Source organism: Sus scrofa, chromosome 1 (assembly GCF_054392235.1).
Source record: "Sus scrofa isolate SSC_HxYL_T2T_F1_AM1 chromosome 1, Sscrofa_HxYL_maternal_Yorkshire_Landrace_v2.0, whole genome shotgun sequence".
NCBI lineage: Eukaryota > Metazoa > Chordata > Mammalia > Artiodactyla > Suidae > Sus > Sus scrofa.
The window spans coordinates 37,144,782-37,165,264 of record NC_139383.1 but is presented as its reverse complement, the minus strand read 5'-3'; the positions used below and the strand labels follow the sequence as shown (position 1 = coordinate 37,165,264).

Genomic DNA, 20,483 nt, shown 5'->3' with positions numbered 1-20,483 from the left:
CTTTATTTTGGAGCTATCTAGGCTCACTCCCTTCCCAGGCTCCTCCCCATGCAGACCAGGAGCTATCTGATTAGCATACAAAGACATTCTTATCTCTCAGGAGATACCAAGTATTCTGGGAATTCCATGCCAGAAACCAAGGGAGGAAAAAGGTCAAATAGTATTTCTTATCAAACCACAGGTCTTCTTTTTTGGTTGGTTAAGAACAAACTATTATACTTGAGAGATGACCACTGATGAGGTTTTTTGAAGGTCATGACCAAGACTGCTATGTGGTCAGAAGATCTTTACGCTACAGATGGGCCCTCGGATACAGGAAAGCACGGCCAGGATTTTTCTTCAAAAATCTGTTTGGTTCACCCTTACACATGAATTAGCCCAGAGTTTTATTCTAATTTTAGGAGGGAATAATTTCAAATTAGGTATTACTAGTCTCCCACTCCCTAAGGCCTATTTTTTAAATTTTTTATTAAAGTATAGTTGACTTACAGTGTTGTGCTAACTTCTGCTGTTCAGCAAAGTGATTTAGTCATATATATATATATATATAGTTTATATATGTATATATACATTCACTTTTTAAATATTATTTTTCTGGAGTTCCATCATGGCTCAGTGGTTTTAACAAACCCCGCTAGTATCCATGAGGATGTGGGTTCGATCCCTGGCCTGTCTCAGTGGGTTAAGGATCTGGCATTGCTGTGGTGTGGGTCACAGGCACAGCTCGGATCCTGCATTGCTGTGGCTGTGGCGTAGGCAGGCAGCTACAGCTCTAATTGGGCCCCTAGCCTGGGAACCTCCATATGCCACGGGTATGACCCTAAAAAAGACAAACAAACAAACAAACAAACAAAAAAACACCTAAGTATTCTTTTCCTAAATCCTATTTTTGAGCGATGTCATTTCCCAAGGACACAACTTGTATATATTAATTGCAAACAATACATTTACATACTGGATGCAGACCAGCTGAATTGTGGGCATCTGCCAAAATAATTTGAAAAATTTTATGCCTCATAGAAGGTTGTTCTTTCTGCAAGTACCTATAACGATAGGAGTTATGAGGCCATGTCTAGTTTATGACACTGAAATGACATTATCGTAAAAGGCTAAGTATATGTGTATGTCTAAAGTTGTTTGAAAGCAGTTAAAAATTATTAGAATATATTTTAAAGGCTGGAAGGGGGAGAGAAGTTGTTAGAGCATATTATAATTTTATGCCACTCATAATTATTTTCTGTCAGCAGACCATGTCTGCTGATCATAAATATTATAGCTCACTCACTAGGCCTTCAGAAGAATGTTAATTTATATACTAAATTGATTGTTTTCAGGATTGTGTTTTTTTAAAAGAAGCTTATTTTCCTTCCATGTTTCTACTTTAAGCAGTTCATAGGGAATTATGTTAAAATCTGAGAACAACATCTCTGGCATTTTTGTGTTTCAGCTTGAAAGTTTCCAAAGGAGCTATGCCTTAATTAGTTGCTTGTTTTGCTGTCTTCAATAAATCAGAATTTTCTGTTTCTTCAGAAGTGTGTCCTTGAATTATGTTGCTGTTATACTGAAATATTTTGTTATTGAAATATATATCCCAGTGCTATTGCCTGTAAATGTCACTGGGGAGGCTGAGCATATGATTCATTTTGAGTAAAAAATGTTTTAAAAAATATTTAGGAGTTCCCTTCGTAGTTCAGCAGTTAACAAACCTGACTAGGATCCACAAGGATGCGGGTTCTATCCCTGGCCTTGCTCAGTGGGTTAAGGATCCAGTGCTGCCTTGAGCTGTGGTATAGGTCTCAAACGCAGCTTGGATCTGGCATTGCTGTGGCTGTGATATAGACTGTAGCTCCAATTCAACCCCTAGCCTGGGAATCTCCATATACCGCCAGGGGGTGGCCCTAAAAAGCAAAAAATAAAAAATAAAAAAAATTTATAACAATTTAACTGACTTTTAAAAAAGATTTCTGAGCATGCTAATGGGCTTTAGTAAAAGGAAAAAATATTTGGAGGATTTCTTGGCTTTGTAAGTCATCATAAACAGAGACTAACTAGTTTCAGTGAAGATTAAGGTAATCAGATATGACAATGTCCATTAAAAATTTTCCTTCCAGTACCTCCCCCTCCACAGGCTGTTTTGCAGTCACCCCACATAACATTAGAGTTTATGTCTGTAGTATTTTCATTGCACCTTTAGATTTCAGGATAGTCCTGCGTAAACTTTTTTTCCTTGAGAAATAAGTGCTTAACTGTCGGTCATCGCCAGCAGTGAACTTTTTCAAGTCACATTGACAATACATTGCATAGGCCTCGTAGTCATTCAGACATGGGAAACTAAGGCACTCCAGCAATAGGCTGCTCAGTTTATGATTATTTATGACACAAAAGCTGACTTAGCCAGTGTGGCAGGCTGAATAATGACCCCCAGAGCTATCCAGGCTCTAATCCCCCGGGACCTGGGAATGTTACCTACTCTGGCTAAAAGACCTTGGAGAGATAAGATTAAGGCTCATGAGTTGGGGAAATTATCCGGATGATCTGGATAGACTTCTTAAATGCAATCTCAGTGTCCATATAAGAAGGAGGCAGAGGGAGGTCTGACTGCAGAGAAGAATGCAGTATGACATTGAAACCAGATCCTATGCTGCTGGCTTTGAAGATGGAGGAAGGGGCTTGCAGCTGGAAAAGGCAGGGAAAAAGCCTCTTCGGGGAGTGTGGCCTTGCAGCTGATTTCGGACTTCTGACCTTCAGAATTGTAAGAGAATACTTGTGTGTGTTGTTTTAAGCTACCAAGTTTGTGGTAATTCACAACAGCAGCCCTAGGAAGCTAAGACAGCGACTTAGTTTGATGCCCTTAAGTTAAATAAACCCTAATATGGTTTATTAAATTAGTATTATAAATAAGAATTTATAATTATTTAAAAGGTGATTTAAAAACTGCCCAATATGTAGTTATTTCTTAACATTTCTATTTACAAAAATAAATTTTTAAAAATTTTTTTTCAATTTCTATTTGCAGATTTTGGTTGACTTCTGGGTTGCTGTGTTTACCAGCTTATTCATGATTGCTAATCAGTAAAACTGCTAAGATTTAAATATTATATTCATAAGACTTTTGCTGATTACTCTGAACACAAGGCAATTCTCTTTATCTCACGGAGCAAGTTCCCTTTTCTGGTTCCCCTCTTCAGTTTATAGCCGAAGTATATATTACCATTGTTGGTGCTGTTGATTTCCCTGTAACTTTTTTAGGCTGTGACTCAGCATCCTGATTTTTAGAAAAGGGAACCAGACTCCCACATGGGCAATCTATATAGCAACAAAAGCCTGTCTTGTTTCATAAATACAAGGCAAACATTCTACACAGTGGGCATCCATTTTTGTGGCAGTGCCATTGTCATCCTGGTACTGGGGGGAGCATGTAAGGTCCTCTGAAATGTCCATTATGAACCCACCTCCAGGCTCCTCTGAGAGTGTGACACTTTGTTGACGTCCACTCCTGGTACTTGCATGCTGATGACCAGAGTTCCCTAAGATCTGCTGATTCCCTTACTGTTAAAATAGCCCAAAGAAGTCCTGGAAAAGGGAATATTTTGTGGTGTGTCCCCGATTAGCAATCTGTTTAGCAGTCTTTGTTGGAATGCAGTTGTTTTGTGAGGCCAAGGGAAATTGTCTTATGTCTATTCACTTCTATGGGCATATTGCTGGTTGTTGAATTGAAAGCCAAAGGATCTCTTTTTCTAACTGTATTGGTTGTTTGGAACCAGAGTGTTTCCATTTGTACTGATGAATTCTCTTGGAGTGGGGAGAATTTCATTATCAAACTTAAAGTAAAAAAATACATGCACATTTCAAAGGGTGACACTGGGATCAGGTACATTTACATATTTTTCCAGGGATTACAAATAAATGTCTAAACTTTTTGGTTTTATTTGATCATAACTCTGAGAGAGAATTTTCATTAGGTGAGTGTTTTGGAATTTTTTTTTTTTCCCTTTTCAGTGATTTCCCCCACCCTCACCCCACCCCCAGCTTTAAGTTTGATTTTATTTGGCATTTATCCCAGTTGGGAATTTGTAGTGGAAACTGAAAACTAACCTTGCATTTGTGAAGTCACAAAATGAAAGGGAATACCACAAGTGGTGTTCTCCTAGAAAAAATAGCTTTGTGCTTGTTAATTTATAACAGTTAACAAAAATTAATATTTATGTCCAGTGAGAAGAATGTCTGGAATCTCTCAGATGCCTTTTTTGTGGTATTTTATTGCTTGTTTTGTTACTTCTTTTTTTTTTTGGTCCCTGAGAAGTCCCCAAGTAGTGACAGCAACAGTGGCCCAACCAGGTAGTAACCTCTGGTTATTGAGCTCTTACCGAGAACCAGGCAGGGGTTGTGCAAGTAAACTTTCCCTATACTACTCAGTTTAATCATCAAAAAACCCTGTCTGAGTCGCCATTTCCGTTTCACAGACAGGGAACCTGAGGCTGAGATTTTGTTACTTACCTAATACAGAGTAATGAAGAGTCAAACCCGGAGTTTCTGGCCCACAGCCCGGGTGTGGTCCGCAGCAACACCCCATTTCCCTGAGTCTAGAAATGGCAAGAGTTAGGTTTAAGTAACCAGGAAAAAACAGCCTGGACTCTGAAGATCAGGACAATGCAGTGACAAGGTTGTGGTGGAACAACTCAGAACGAGAACTGAGAGAAGGTCCCCTGAGGGCCACAGACCAGTTCTGCCTTGATAAAGAAGGGAGTTGGGGCTGCAACGCCCCAGTTTGCTGGGATAGAATAAACCCCTGAATGTGATTTAGCGAAATGGTGTCATAGCTGCAGTTGTCTAGTTTTTAAAAGTATATTTGTCTTATAATTACAAAAGTAATATATGTGCTTGCTGTACCAAAAAAATGTAGCAACACTAAATTATTTGAAGGTAAAGCAAAAAGTGGCTCCTCTTCGCTCCTTCCCCATTGACCAACCACTGTCCTGACTTTAATTTCTAAACCTGTGAACACATAGAGCTGAATAGAATAGTTGTTGGTCTTGGAGGGGTTTCCTTTATGTTTTGTTCTATTTCACAAAAATAGGGTCATGCTGTAATACGGTTCTATAATTTTTTAATGAAATAATATTACATGGACATCTTTTATGTTAGAATTCTTATTTCCTTACGGAAGCAATTTGAGGGAAAATCTTCATATTAAAGAAGACTATGGGAGTTCCCTTCGTGGCTCAATGGTTAACAAATCCAACTAGGAACCATGAGGTTGCGGGTTCGATCCCTGGCCTTGCTCAGTGGGTTAAGGATCCGGCATGGCCATGAGCTGTGGTGTAGGTTGCAGACATGGCTCAGATCCCGCATTGCTGTGGCTCTGGCATAGGCTGGTGGCTATGGCTCCGATTCGACCCCTAGCCTGGGAACCTCCATATGCCGCAGGAGCGGCCCAAGAAATGGCAAAAAGCCAAAAAAAAAAAAAAAAAGATTGTGTGTGAAATGGGTGAGGATGATCAAAAGGTACAAACTGCCAGTTTTGAAATAAGTTCTGGGGATGTAATTTGCAGCATGGTGGCTATAGTTAATAATACTGTATTGTAGGGGGTTCCCATTGTGGCTCAGCAGGGTAAGAACTCAGCTAGTATCATGAGGATGTGGGTTCAATCCCTGGCCTCATTCAGTGGGTTAAGGATCCTGTGTTGCCGCAAACTGTGGTGTAGGTCACAGATGTGGCTCAAATCTTGCATTGCTGTGGCTGTGGCTGTGGCTGGCAGTTACAATTCTGATTTGACCCCTTGCCTAGAAACTTTTATGTCACAGCTGTGGCCCTAAAAAGACAAAAAAATAAAAATAAAAATAACATATAATACCATATTGTATATTTTGCAGGTCACTAAGAGAGTAGATCTTAAAAATTCTCATCACAATAAAAAAATTGTATCTGTATGTGGTGATGGATGTTAACTAGACTTACAGTGGTCATTTTGTAATATATACATATATTGAGTCATTATGTTATATACCTGCAACTAATATAATGTTTTCTGTCACATATCCCAATTAAAAAAAAAAATAGACGGGGCTATTACATGTGATGTGGGAGGCCACAACTTGGATCTGACCTGCTTGTATGCTTCCAGTGATGGGGCGTTCACTTCTTTATGAGGCAGCCCATTCCGTTATTGTATTGCTCTATTAGAAAGTGATATATGAACTAACGTTTATTTCCCTGTGACTTTCTCTCATTTCTTAATGTGTTCTCTAGAGTTCCACAGACCAAATCTCATCCTCTCTTCTCTAACTGGATAAAATGAGCCACTAAGCGGTATGCTTAAGAAAATTAAAAAATGAAAAAAGGCTTAAAAAAAGAACCCCAAAAACTAAAAGAAAAAAGATTATATTGCCTCCATGGCTCATCAGTTTTGACATTTTCTACTTTTCTTCATGGAGTTATTAGCTCCAAATTGTAGATCAGAGTGTCTTTGCTTTTTTTCTTCTTTTAATCTTTTGTATGTGAAGGGTGTTCTTTCTTGGCCTCTGGATTTTCCCAGGGCTGGAAGCTCTGCAGTGGAGGGAAAACATTATGAGATGTGAGGGAGCATAGGGACGTGCAGACTCTTAGGAAGGTTTAGTTTAAAAAAAAAAAAAAAGATTTTTTTTTTTAAGCTCAAAAATAGCTTTAGCACATTTCTTAATCTCAGCCAACTGTTAAAGCCAGACAGGACCTTGAAAATCATGTCAGCCCCTTGCTTTTGTTTACCTTAGAAGTCCTGGAAAGTTTATCTTATTTCCAAAGAAGGTCACAACTGATTACCAGACAGCCAAGCCCAGATCTAACTCTTTCCTTCCTGTGAACCTGCTCTCCATTGAAACCCACTAGATTGCCAAACCATTTTCCCCAAAATAGTTCAAAGAATTTCCAAAGTCCAGTGGATTTTATTTTAAAGTCAGGATATGCACATATGCCATAGGATATTTTTTGGAGAGGTCCTGGGAGGCCCTTTGACCATTGTGATTCCTGTTCCACAACTTAACTAAACCCTGTGACCTTGCAAAATGGCCCTGATTTTTCTCAGCCTTCCTTTTGTTACCTGTAACATGGAGATAAGATTGCCTATCTCCTTGGCCTTTTGTGAGGGTGGGATAATATTTGTAAAGTACATAACACAGTGCCTGGTTCCCTGGTCAACTCAGTAGGAGTTGCTGTCAGAAGAAAGCTCTTCCAATCTTTTCATAATCGTTTTTTTTTTTTTTTTTTAAGTAAAACTCAGTTTTAAAAAATCTGACAATATGAGTTTAAGTAAAACTCAGTTTTAAATATCTGACAATACTAAATTACTGTGGGAAGGAGACTTCAAAGATTAAATACCTAAAAAAATTTTTGTACCGACTGTTTTATGTGGTTTAAAATCCAAAATATACAAAAGAGAACACAGTGAAAAGTAATTTTTCTCACTCTTTTCCCACAGTGACTACCTTTCTTTTGCTGGAAACTCACTTGACCAATTTTTTTGTTGCATTCTTATAGATATATTCTATGAGCATACTCAATAAGCTTTAAATATGAAATGATCTCTATTTTCCCTCTTCACTCTAGACTCTTAACTAATAAAGCTAACTGTTGAGTCAGAAGCTCTAGGTCAATACCATCCTGTACTTTCTATGATGATGAAAGTGTTCTATACCTATGTGTTCAGTACAGTGCACGAGCACCTGAGTCTCTTGAGTTCTTAAAATATGGCTCTTGCAGATGAAGAACTGATTTTAAAAATTTTATTTAATTTTTATTAAATTTAATAACCACAGGTGGCTAGTTAGTGGCCTCCACATTAGACAATGGTGTGCTAGGTACTTAAGTCTATAGCACTTTTTAAAAAAACACATGGACATCAAATTTTGCAATTAAGGAAAGAGTTATAGAGAACCATTGGTTTAATATTAATGATATGAGTCCACTATTTAATGCATTTCCGATTACATGTGGCTAATTTATTTTCTTTTTAAGTATCTAAATAAGGAGATGGTAGTTTATTTTTTAGAACATGTTGCCAATCAGAGAAAGCTGTGATGGAGTTCCCTTATGGCATAGAGAGTTAAGGATCTGGTGCTGTCTCTGCAGTGGCTGGGGTTTCTGCTGTGGTGTGGGATTGATCCCTGGCCTGGGAACTTCCATATGCTGTGGGCAAGACCAAGAGAAAAAAAGAAAAAAATAAAAATGAGAAATGGCGTGTTTGTAGGGGAACGGATCTCAAACAAATCAGAACATATGCCTCATTCATCCATTTACCTATTCAAAAAGTATTTATTATCTGATGTCTACCATGCATAGGAGTATGGCATTTAACAAAACGTGGATAGGGAGTTGCCGTCATGGCTCAGTGGTTAGCAAACCCGCCTAGGATCCATGAGGATATGGGTTCAATCCCTGGCCTCACTCAGTGGGTTGGGGGTCCAGCGTTATTGTGAGCTGTGGTGTAGGTCACAGACATGGCTCAGATTCTGGGTTTTCTGTGGCTGTGGTGTAGGCTGGCAGCTGTAGCTCTGATTCTACCCCTAGCCTGGAAACTTCCATATGTTGCAGGTGTGGCCCTAAAAAAACAAACAAAAAAATAAAAAACCAAACTTGGACAAATCCCTGACCTCATGAAGCTTTCCCTCTAGTGCTAATGAAAACTTCCTGCCTCCACTTGGTGCCTTTTGGTGTTGTGTTCCACTGGATATCAATGAGCAATAGAAGAGACAGAGAAAGGAGCTTGCTCCAGGCCCTGGCTTTCTCTGAACTTCCTTTAGTAAATGAAAAAGCTTCAAAGGAAAACAGTTTTTATTTAGCTACTAAAAAAGGCTTTCTTTAGCAGTATCACCTTACTGATTTCTTCAGTTGGCGAACTCCTTGTTAGGATATGAGTAGGAAAAAAATGAGGAGTGCATGTGTCTTTCAACTGCATACAATTTTAATGTAAAAAGAGCCAAGAGATTCCAAAATAAGCTCTTTAATATTCCTTTATGGAAGGTATGTGTAGGAAGCTCAGAATCATGATGGGGTGGGAGACATACTGCCTTATTCTTCTGCCCTTGGGGAAGTTGCCCCTAGTTTACATTCTTTCCCCCAAACATCGATTACTTCTGAGTGTTGGCATTTCACTGGATTTAACTGTTATTCTTTTTACTTTTCTGTATTTTCAAAATTTCCTAGCATGAACATGTATTATTTTCATAATAAAACAAAGAATGATAAATTATATTTTAAAAAAAAGCTTAATCAGAGAGATGATGAAACCCTGAAATCATTCCATGGGAGCAGATACCAAGAAGAGAAGGTGAATTTGAGAAAGATTCAGGAAATAAAATTGACAGGGCTTCATTACAGTGGTGAGAGGAGATTGAGTGATAAACACTTGTTTTATGTAATTGTGACCTATTTTTTAAAAAGACAAATGTATCATCACAAAGGACTTTTGATTTTTAGTTTTGGGGGGATTTTTTTTGCATTCACAGATATGAAATGTTAAATATGTCTCATTATTTTCTTTCCTTTTCTTTACAGCCACACCTGTGGCATACGGAAATTCCTGGGCCAGGGATTGAATCTCTGCCATAGTTGTGGCAGTGCAAGATCCTTTAACCCGTGGCAATGGGCCTGGAATCAAACCTGTACCTCCACAGCAACCTGAGCTGCTGCAGTCAGATTCTTAACCCATTGAGCCACAGCAGAAACTTCTGTCTCAATATTTTCAATCTGTTTGAAATGATTTGCCAGGTATATTTTTTTAGACCACCAAATAAACATGTGCATTTGGGGGGGTCATTAAAAAAGCTTGGGTGAAATAAAGGGAGTTTATTTTCTTATATAACCTTTTGATTCCAGTTTACCTTAGTTTAGTGATAACAAAACCGTTTTGTGAGAATGTCTTATAATGACAGATATTGACTTAAAGAACAAAAGAGAAGGCCTAAAAGATAAAAGCCTAAAAATGAATGTTTGAAGAACATTAACGGTTTCCATGTTCATTAGATTGGCAGTTCATCCTCCTTAGAAAAGGTGTCAGAGGTGTTAAAAATGTATTTCCATGCTTTGAAGAAGGATTTTATGGTGGGCTTCCAGAATTCACAACTGATTGCCAGTTACAACATCAGAATGTTTCACTCATATTGATCACCCCCAGAGAAACAAATTCTCATGAGTTCTCTAGTCAAAACAAAAGATGTAGCTGGTTGTAAAATTACTGAAGTATTAAGGTGAACTCTGTCTTCCCTTAAACAAGTTTGGTATTGCTATTATCTAGCTTTTTTTTCCTCCCTGAAATAACAACTGCCTTTGGCTATATGGGTTAACAATAACCATCTGTGTGGAAAGGGAGGGAAATGAATGAAACAATGTATCCCATTTTTTAAATTTGCGCCTGTGAAAATCAGTCTCTCATGAGATGTCCCCAAACAGTGCTGCTCTTCATCAAAACATGTGCCCCAGATCTGAGTGAGTTTAATTATTGTGGGGACAGTGAAATGAGGACATTTAAATTAGCTTACAGTGGAAAAATTCAGAAGATTAAGAAGCAACAGTATATCTCAGGCTGCATAGAACTCCTTTTTTAAGTCTCTTTTCTTTCCTCCCCAAAGAATCTTTTTTGGAAGTAGCCAGTAACATTTATCTCAGGCATGTTTTTCTTAAACCAATTTATCTGAACAAGATCTGCATGTCCTTCTGGATACAGAGATTACCTCTTTGTAGAGACCTCCCTAAGCAAAGAGCTGATCTCTGTATGGTTTCTAGGTTACTGCATATTAATTTCAGCCTTGTACAGAAATCTTGATCAGGAGAAATCATCTTATTAGGAGTATTATCTGACTCACTTTTGCAAAGAGCCACCTACTCTTTTACCAGAAAAAAAAAAAAAGTTTAAAATCTGAAGATAGAAGATAAAAATGTTTACTAGATACAGTTTTTTTTTTTATGAGTTTCCAATTTTGTTTAGTTTGTGTTCTTGTTTGCTTTGCTTGTTTTTTAACAGGTAAACCTAAAGAAATAGCTAAACCAAGAGGTGGGGAATACATTCATCTAAGATTTTTTTTTTCCAGCTGTTCTTTCTCCTAGCCATGTACTCATTTATTCGCCAGTGAAAAATCTAAGAACTTGGCTGCTCAGTGTTCAATGAATAACAGCTAGTTGAAATATTTTGTTAGAACATGGGACCGTTATCTCAAAAGCTGAACGTGTTGTATGTGGAACCATGTGTCGTTCTCATGTCTTCAAATGATTGGGTATATTCTGTTTCTCTTGGTTTGTGTTCTACTGTTGACACATTATTTCAGTTTATTTTTAAATTTTTAAATTTAAAAAATTTTTTATTTTATCTTTTTGTTCTTTTAGGGCCACGCCCGCTGCATTTGCAAGTTCCCAGGCTAGGGGTCAAATCAGAGCTACAGCTGTCTGCCACAGCCACAGCCACAGCCACAGCCACACAAGATTCAAGCTTCATCTGTGACCTACACCACAGCTCACAGCAATGCCGGATCCTTAACCTGCTGAACAAGGCCAGAGGTTGAACCTGCACGCTCATGGATCCTAGTCAGGTTCATTACTGCTGAGCCATGAAGGGAACTCCTTCAGTTAATTTTAATGAAAACCCTTTTAGATTACTGAGCCTAGGTGATGAGCCTCTTTAGACTGTTAAATTGATTTTCCAACATTACAGAGCAAAACAGCATAAAATCAAACCTTAGTCCCTGTTTGATTCTGTAGTTATTTCCTTTCTCTCCCAAAACATTTCCTCATCCATTGCCCAACATCACATTCTAGAGATGCTCAAAAGAACAAAGGAAGTAGAAACATGTGAGAGAAAGCTGACTGCCTAGATAGAAGGGGAGGAAAGGATCCCAATTTTAAAAATGTTTATATATAACCAGACTGCCACATAGAGTAGAAGCCAAGACCCTTATTCTTTACATTCTGGGAAGGTAAAAACATTCTTAAGAAGGACTGCTGAATACAGAGTGACATGACAATTAATCAGAAAGATACATTGGGAGTGGTTAACGAACCAGGATCCATGAGGACTTGAGTTCAATCCCTGGCCTCGCTCAGTAGGTTAAGGCTCTGGCATTGCCATGAACTGTGGTGTAGTTTGCAGACGTGGCTAGGATTCCATGTTGCTGTGGCTATGTCGTAGGCTGGCGGCTGTAGCTCCGATTCGACCCCTGGCCTGGGAACTTCCATATGCCACAGGTGTGGCCCTAAAATAGAAGAAAAAAAAATCAGAGTGATACATAAACTGGAAAATATTTGGAGTTATTAAATTTCAGTGAATTATGATAAACTTCATCTTTTATGTTTTTGACTCCGGAGTGAAGAATTGAGAACATCAAATATGTTCACTAATGTGTCAATGAACTATTATATTAGTAACCATCACAACTATGTATTGTCATTATGACATTCTCTTTCTCAGGAAGTGCAGCTCTTTCTTCAGTACTGCTATCATATGAATAAAGGAAAAGAATTACGCAGACCTGAACCAGTTCACACCTGGCCAAACCTTTATACTCAGTGTGTGAGCCAATTACAAGGGATTTGTTTTCATAAATGTGCTTGCCCATCAGACCAGAGGTACTTTTGAAACAAGAAACACTTTTTAAAGTGTTGGAATGACTGGTCAATGGGGACCTGCTGTGGGGAACTCTGTCCAGCATGCTGTGATAATACATATGGGAAAAGAATCTGAAAAAGAATGTATGTGTACGTGTGTGTGTGTGCACGTGTGCATGTGTGTGTGTGTGTGTGTGTGTGTATGTGTGTATAACTGAATCACTTTGTCATATGGCAGAAACGATCACAGCATTATAAATCAACTATACTTCAATAAAACTTTAAGAAGTAAAAAAAGTGTAACACACCAAACATGGCATTATAGTAGGGTAACTATATATCTGGATAAAAAAATACTCAACTTTTTGTAGCCCATAGAAGAATCTAGTTTTTCCTTAAGTCTAGAGCATTTCCCAGTAATTTTTTGAGACACAAGTATCGAGGACTTAAAACTGAGGGAAAGCCACAGATCACCACAGAAGAATTGTTAAGTAATTAGAAATGAAAAAAAAAAAAACAACAGGAAAGTCTAACTAACAATAATATAAAGAAAATGTTTTCAATATCAGTTTCTCGAAGCCCAATAGCATGGAATTAGCATAATTTCTCCTAGCAAATTATTTCTCCCATGTTTTTCCTTTTTTCCCCTCATTCCTAGACTGAAAAAGAAAAAGCAAGCCAAACAAAATGCAGAGACAGCCTCAGCAATGGCCACAAGGACTCATACTGGAAAAGAAGATGCTAACACAGTCATTTTAGAGCAAGACAAGTGCAACATTGCTGTGGAAGAGGAATATATTACTGATGAGAAAAAAAAGAGAAAAAGTAACCAGTTAAAGGAGATCAGGCGTACAGAACTAAAGAGATATTATAGTATTGGTGAGTATTGGTGGCAGTATTTTCATTTTAAAAATCTGTAATAATTTTTAAAAGATGCTAATTTTAACTGGTCATACTATATAAACATTATAATTTATCATCATCATCATAGTAACAGTTTATTGAGCAAGTACTAAGTGCCTCCAGCCCTTGTTTTATATACATAATCTTGTATAAAGGGAATAAGTAACATTAGTGTGTCTTGTTTCATTTTATGTTCCCAGCATCTAACACAGTGCCTAGAGTATAGTGTCTGCTCATAATATTTATTAAATGAATGGTCACTTTTCTTGTATGAGAAATACTTTCCTTAGTGTATACAGACATATCCATAAAAGTATTGCTAGAAATGCCTGCACTGTTTGGTATCAACCAGGCAATAGGAGATGGAAGAGGCAGGCTTAGGAGTTTCCATCGTGGTTCAGCAGAAATATATCTGACTAGTATCCATGAGGAAGCAGGTTCGATCCCTGGCCTCACTCAGTGGGTTAAGGATCCAGTGTTGCTGTGAGCTGTGGTGTAGGTTGCAGACACAGCTCAGATCCCATGTTGCTGAGGCTGTAGCGTAGGCCAGTGGCTATACCTCTGATTCGACCTCTAGCTGGAAACCTCCATATGCCTATGAAGACTTGGTAGTTGAATTAAGGGGAATCATAAAGTGAGTCCACAGTGTATATGGTTTCTGAGGCTAGTCGTTGTATCTGCTGCTGCATTAGCACAAATGGCAGGTCTGGCATCACAGAGGTGACAATCCTGTCTTACTTTATCATCTGTCTCATTCCTGCTGCTCCTGTCACATGCAGACCTGGAGTAGGTTCAAAAGAGAATGCAAAGAAAGGGAACCTGGAGATGAAACTAACTTGGTATGGCAACCAGGTTATGGTGTTCTTGACATGGCTAGGCTCAGAGAGAGGAGACGAAGGAGGTCTCTGAGACCTCCTTCCAGTCTATGAAGCCTGTCTGGTAGCAGGGACTTGGTCCACAGAGGTCCAAGCTTGGTCCCAGTAAATGCCAGAGTTACCGGTTACCAAGAGACATATCTTGTCTCTGTGTTTAATATAATTTTCTACTAGTGCTCATCAAAGATAAAATGGGCTGCCATTGGAAGAACGTTTTGATGACGTCTCTCCAACAGAGGTGCATGGGTGTTTGCAGTGGAGAACCTGTGGTTTATAGCATTCCAGTGGGTTCCTGTGATTATGTCACATATTACATGGCTTTATTGATGCTTTTAATCTGAAGCCATTCACATTTTATCTTTTTTTTTTTTTTTTTTTTTTTTTTTTGTTGTTGTTGTTGTTGCTATTTCTTGGGCCGCTCCCGCGGCATATGGAGGTTCCCAGGCTAGGGGTCCAATCGGAGCTGTAGCCACCGGCCTACGCCAGAGCCACAGCAACGCGGGATCCGAGCCGCGTCTGCAACCTACACCACAGCTCACGGCAACGCCGGATCGTTAACCCACTGAGCAAGGGCAGGGACCGAACCCGCAACCTCATGGTTCCTAGTCGGATTCGTTAACCACTGCGCCACGACGGGAACTCCTTTTTTTTTTTTTTGTCTTTTTTTTTTTTTTTTTCATTCACATTTTATAGAAAACTGTAACTGTCAACCTAATGAAAGAGATTTCTGGATGCTTACTAAACTTCCTCTTTAAAGTGTTGAGTATTATCCCTTATTTCCTAAGAGGGAAAGAGAAGTAAGGAAAATTCCATCTCTCATATTTTACATATGATTTGTACACATGGGACATTTGCAAATGTGTAGTTTTTACAGTTGTGTGTTTATTTTTTTTTATTTTTTATTTATTTTTTTGGTCTTTTTGCCATTTCTTGGGCTGCTCCCGTGGCATATGGAGGTTCCCAGGCTAGGGGTCTCATCGGAGCTGTAGCTGCCAGCCTACGCCAGAGCCACAGCAATGAGGGAACCGAGCTGTGTCTGCGACCTACACCACAGCTCACAGCAACGCCGGATTGTTAACTCACTGAGCAAGGGCAGGGATCGAACCGCAACCTCATGGTTCCCAGTCGGATTCGTTAACCACTGCACCACGACGGGAACTCCCAGTTGTGCGTTTAAAATACTATCTTTTCTCATCCTACTTTAACTGCTGTTGCTTATGAAGTATTTTAAAATGGAGACATTTTGCTCCATAGGGTTTCCCTGAAAGAGGCTGATCGAGTCCTATCCATTGAGGTTGCTTTCTTCATGATGCTTTGCTAACTGTGGATGCTATACTAGGATAGCTTTTTAACATGCTGCACTCTGTTGGATGTATAACGCTTTGAGTCTGAAACAATGCCCTTCACTCTACTCTTTACCTAAGTAATTCCTACCAGATAATTCGCAAAATCTCCTCAGTCATCATTTCTTCCAGGAAGCCCTCCATGAAGGGAAGAAGTTAACTTCCCTTCTGCATGATCATCATGGATTTATCTATCTGCTTTCCTGTTTAGGGCTGTCATGGCATGGACCCCCTATTATTAGCTTAATGTAGTATCTGCATTACAGGTGCTCTTTAAATGTGCACTGAGTAGATGAATTATATACACAGATAAATGAATACTCTGATTCATTTGAATTTCTTGAAAATTCTGGAAGTATATAGGCTGTACAGTACATTAGCTGGGTCAAAATTATTCTGTGATTTTATTTGGTGATAATACATAAAGAGATGCCATCAAAACTTTTTATCTTCTCTCGAGAATGGCAATGATAACTGATGTGGAGGTTTGAGGCATTTCCTTAAAAGAATACAGTATTTATAGAAAACTACTAGATTCCTTGTCCCCTTTCGCATCTGACTCTAGGTGGTCAACACCGGTGCTGGCAGGTTAGCTTGCTCTCACAGAGCTGACCTGGCATAGTCCCTTGATTCCCATCCCAGATGTTGTCCTGTACCACTAGGTGGAGCGTTAGACCTCAAGTCAAAAATAATCCAATTCGAGTTCTTTTTGGTAGCTCTAATCTGGGGAGGAGAGATGCTAAAATGGGAGGATCTTGTCAGCCACATTAAAGATTTAGACTTTATCTGGTATCAGTGGGAAGCCTTTGGGTGAATTCCATTAACCCTCTATTTAAGAGGATAAATCTAAGGACAGTGGGTGGAAGTGAACCTGAAGGCAGGTTGTGCTTGTTGGGATTTGGGCAGAGGAGAAATAGCACCTGAAGAAGAGATTTTGTTCATAGAGACAGCAGTATTTTGTGACCAGTGTAGTATACGAGGGAGAAAAAGAACAGAATCAAGAATTGACAAACTAGAAAACTCAGAAAGAAAGGAGAAAAATAATGAATTTGCGTGTGGAGGTGTTTTAGAAGTACCAAGTGGATTTGTCTAGAGGGGCCTGGATCCCAGGTGAAACGGCTGGAAATTGCTACTTAAGGTGTGAGATTAAATATGTGCAGAAGAAGTAATCCAAGGAATGCACAGAAAGTTAAAACAAAGAGTTAATAGATGGCAAATGATAATGGATTTATAGAAAAACAGACTGGAAGGATCTATATACAATACATTGATTATTGTTTCCTCTGGGTACAGAATTTACAAGGAAGTTTTGTTTTCTTCATTTTTTTGTACAGTACACATCTAAAAATTATTTTTAATATTAATCAGAAAATTGTTCTGTAATCAATGTGAAAGAAAATAATTATTTTCTGTAGATACCTATTTCTGCATCTATAACAATACCTACCTGATCTAAGGGAGCGTATTTTAACAAAATAATGTTTTTGACTTGTTAACTTAGATTTATCTATGCCTCATATAAGCCTTGGGTAATAGTTCATTACTTTCTCCTTATATTTAGAAGAACACAGCAGCTAAAGTACTGATAAAAGATATTATGGAAAGATTGAGTCACTAGAGTTGCCTTGTAACAAAGCGGTGCCAGTTCTAAGAATGTTTTGTTTTTGAGACGGGAAGCAGGAGAAAGGAAGTAGAGTAATAACATTGAGGCAGATGGCTTCAGATAAATCTAGATCTAACACCTAGTATAGCAGCGGGTACACGGTAAGTAAGCATCCAGATAAAAACTTCTAGAATAAGTGAACTCAACCCTCCTGTTGAGCACATATACTTGTATTTACTTCCTTAGTCACTTTATTCTATTTATTTATATAAGCCCTTAAGGAATTGACAATATATCCTAGTATACTTTTGAAAATTAGCTTTTAAGTTGTAATTAAATTTGGCACAAGTAGGTAGGAATGATTACATACATTTCAGAAGCTGTTTGGTCCATATTACAGTATCAAAATATATTAAATGTCAGGAATTATATCCCCAAATTCTTTTGTATTAAAGGAATACATTATTCTTTAATCCTGGAATAGTATACATCTTTGCTTCTATGGATGTGGAGGCAGGAATGAGAATTTTACAAATGTGGATAACTTCTCAGTGGGAAGTCATTTAACTGAAACACAGATATGTAAGCATAAGGCAAAAGAGATAGAGAAATTTTATACATATGGAAGGCAAACCTAAATTGGAATAAAGTATATTATTATGCTTTTGTAGTATTTTAATATAAAAGATTAATACTAAGAATCCTAATAGTAAAGAGGATATTTTAAGAGAATTGGGAGGTTATTTAATAAACAGAAGACACTTAAGTAAGAGTATGGTCAGTTTTGTGGTTATGGTTGCACAAATTTATTTAGAGAAAACTTCTTCAATGTAAAGAATGAATTTAGCTTTTCAATAATAAGTCTGTAATGTCTAAATCATTTCAATCATAATTTTCCTTCCCGAGTTTAAAAGAAACTTAAGAGTAAAATCTATGAATTCTCTGCTTTTCGTTTGTTAAACATTTGAGGGGTTTACTACAGGATGAAATTAACCAACTACTGAATTATTTCCCACAATGGCAACCCTGACACTTTCCCTCATACAGATTACATTTTTTAGGGTATTTTTTAACCACGTATTTGAAGATTTCCTGTCATTTGTCTGTGTTTCACAAAGCAAGTTCAGAAAGCCAAAGTTAGGCTATTTTGATAAATTTCATTCCCAAACATAAAAGTAGGTCAAGCCACATACAACAGCATCACTCTTCTGTTTAAAAGTAATGATCTTTCTAGTACTTTAGAGCTCAAATTAAAAGATTAAAATGGCCTTTGAAGTGGAAAGAGATATCAAGAACTTAATTCATATTTTGTAAAATCAGACGGAATATAAACACTTGAGGAACTTGGCTATAAAATAAACTGAAATTATTAGGATGGAAATAATTAGGCCTGTGCTTCTTGGGGCCATCAAGGAAGTCAGATTAATGTTTAAAGTGAAGTTACACCATGAAAACCTAAGTGGTGACCAGGTCCAATCTGAGTGGTGCCCAAAAGATGCTTAGGATTGTTGCAGAAGAAGTGTTAGGAGAGATGTCACATATGGGAGGCATGAATGAAGAGTCTATGAATTAAAGGTGTTCTTGGCGAGTAGGTCAGAACAATGGGAATAAGACTTAGTATAAGAAGTGCTTTTGGGAGGTAAAACTCATACCGGACTTAAGAAATCAGAAGAGCTCACCATATTTAGGTAGAATCTTTTTTTTTTTTGTCTTTTTGCCTTTTTCTAGGACCACTTCCCGAGGCATATGGAGGTTCCCAGGCTAGGGGTCTAATTGGAGCTGTTGCAGCCAGCCTACACCACAGCCACAGCAATGCAGGGTCCGAGCCCCATCTACGACCTACACCACAGGTCACAGCAACGCTGGATCCTTAGCCTGCTGAGCAAGGCCAGGGATCGAACCTGCAACCTCATGGTTCCTAGTTAAGCAGAATTAAGGGGGGGAACTGCCCTCAGATAAACTGTGGCATGGTTAAATGGTCAAACAAACGAACAACAGGCAAAAAAAAAAAAAAAAAAAAAAAAAAAAAAAAAAAAAAGAAAAGAAAAAAAAGGAAAAAAAAAGAAAAACTTTTTTAAAATGTTGCCTACAAAGGAGCAAAGAAGAGAGGCACAGACTCCTCCACAGTAGTGAAAACCAGAGGAATTAAACCTTCAGAATTGTGAAGAAAGTTGCTTTTCAGGCTCAAAAGAGAACAAGAGATATCCTCAGACATACTAAGGTCTCAGAAAACATACTGTTTGTGTCATAGCTCTCCTAAAACAGTTAGTGAGAGGAAGGGATATTCTTTTCTGAGATACATGTCAAAATGTAGTCCTCAAGAATGAAAAAATTGGACTGCCTTGGTGGCACAGCAGGTTAAGGATCTAGGATTGTCTCTGCTGTGGTACAGGTTCATTCCCTGGCCTGAGAACTTCCACAAGCTGCAGCTGCCAAAAAGAAAAAAAAAAAAAGAGAGACAGAGGGAAAATGTCATTTTATGGAAGAAGTGGCGGTCAGCATTGCAACTAGTTAAACACGAAGTGAAAAATACATAAATATGGTTATAAGCATGAATATAAAAAGGCATCGTAATTCTTTTCTTCCAGCTTTATTTATTGAGATAAAATGGACATAACGTTGTATAAGGCTAAGGTATACAGCAATTTGATACATGGATATGTTGCAACATAATTACCACCATAACATTAGCTAGCACCTTCTGGTCACACAATTCCATTTCTTCTGTGTGGTGAGAACAGTTAAGATCTACTCTCTTAGCAACTTTTCCATTTCCCTCACACCTTCACAGCCCCTGGCCACCTGGCTGAGTGTCACTTAAGGGACCTAAAGGGAACCCCCTCCTTTTCTTCTCACAACTCCAACCCTCCCGTTAACACAGTATGTTGTAATCCATTTTAGTCACGGAACCCAGCAGCTGTGTCTACTGCTGTCCTGTGAGTTCCGAGTCTAGTCCTGTTATGATCATAGTCGTGGGCATCATGCAAATCTCATTTCCTATCCAGCTTGTCAGAATGTGAGATCACATTTGTATTATGAGAAATCTCTGTAAAAGAAACACCCAAATGTGGTTTGGGCTGAGGGGAGGACAACAGATTAGACTAAATAAGGTGAGTGATTTTTCAGTTTGAGTGAGTTTGAAAAATCAAATTAAAAGAATCTATATGTGTATGTGTAACTGGGTCACCATG

The 20,483-nt window shown here is 38.3% G+C and overlaps 1 protein-coding gene across 49 annotated transcripts in view; it reads left to right on the top strand.

The window, feature by feature from the left end:
- The window catches only part of NCOA7 (nuclear receptor coactivator 7), a 159,768-nt gene that overhangs the window by 67,908 nt on the left and 71,377 nt on the right, over nucleotides 1-20,483 (top strand). For 38 of the 49 annotated variants that reach the window (XM_084957479.1, XM_084957502.1, XM_021088655.2 and 35 more), the window contains one exon: nucleotides 13,227-13,447. In XM_084957479.1, the coding sequence (XP_084813605.1) occupies nucleotides 13,227-13,447 (221 nt within the window). Of the gene's footprint in view, nucleotides 1-2,584; nucleotides 2,753-12,431; nucleotides 12,590-13,226; nucleotides 13,448-20,483 lie in introns of those variants that run through there. The other 11 variants (XM_084957373.1, XM_021088639.2, XM_084957355.1 and 8 more) reach the window with 2 other exon arrangements.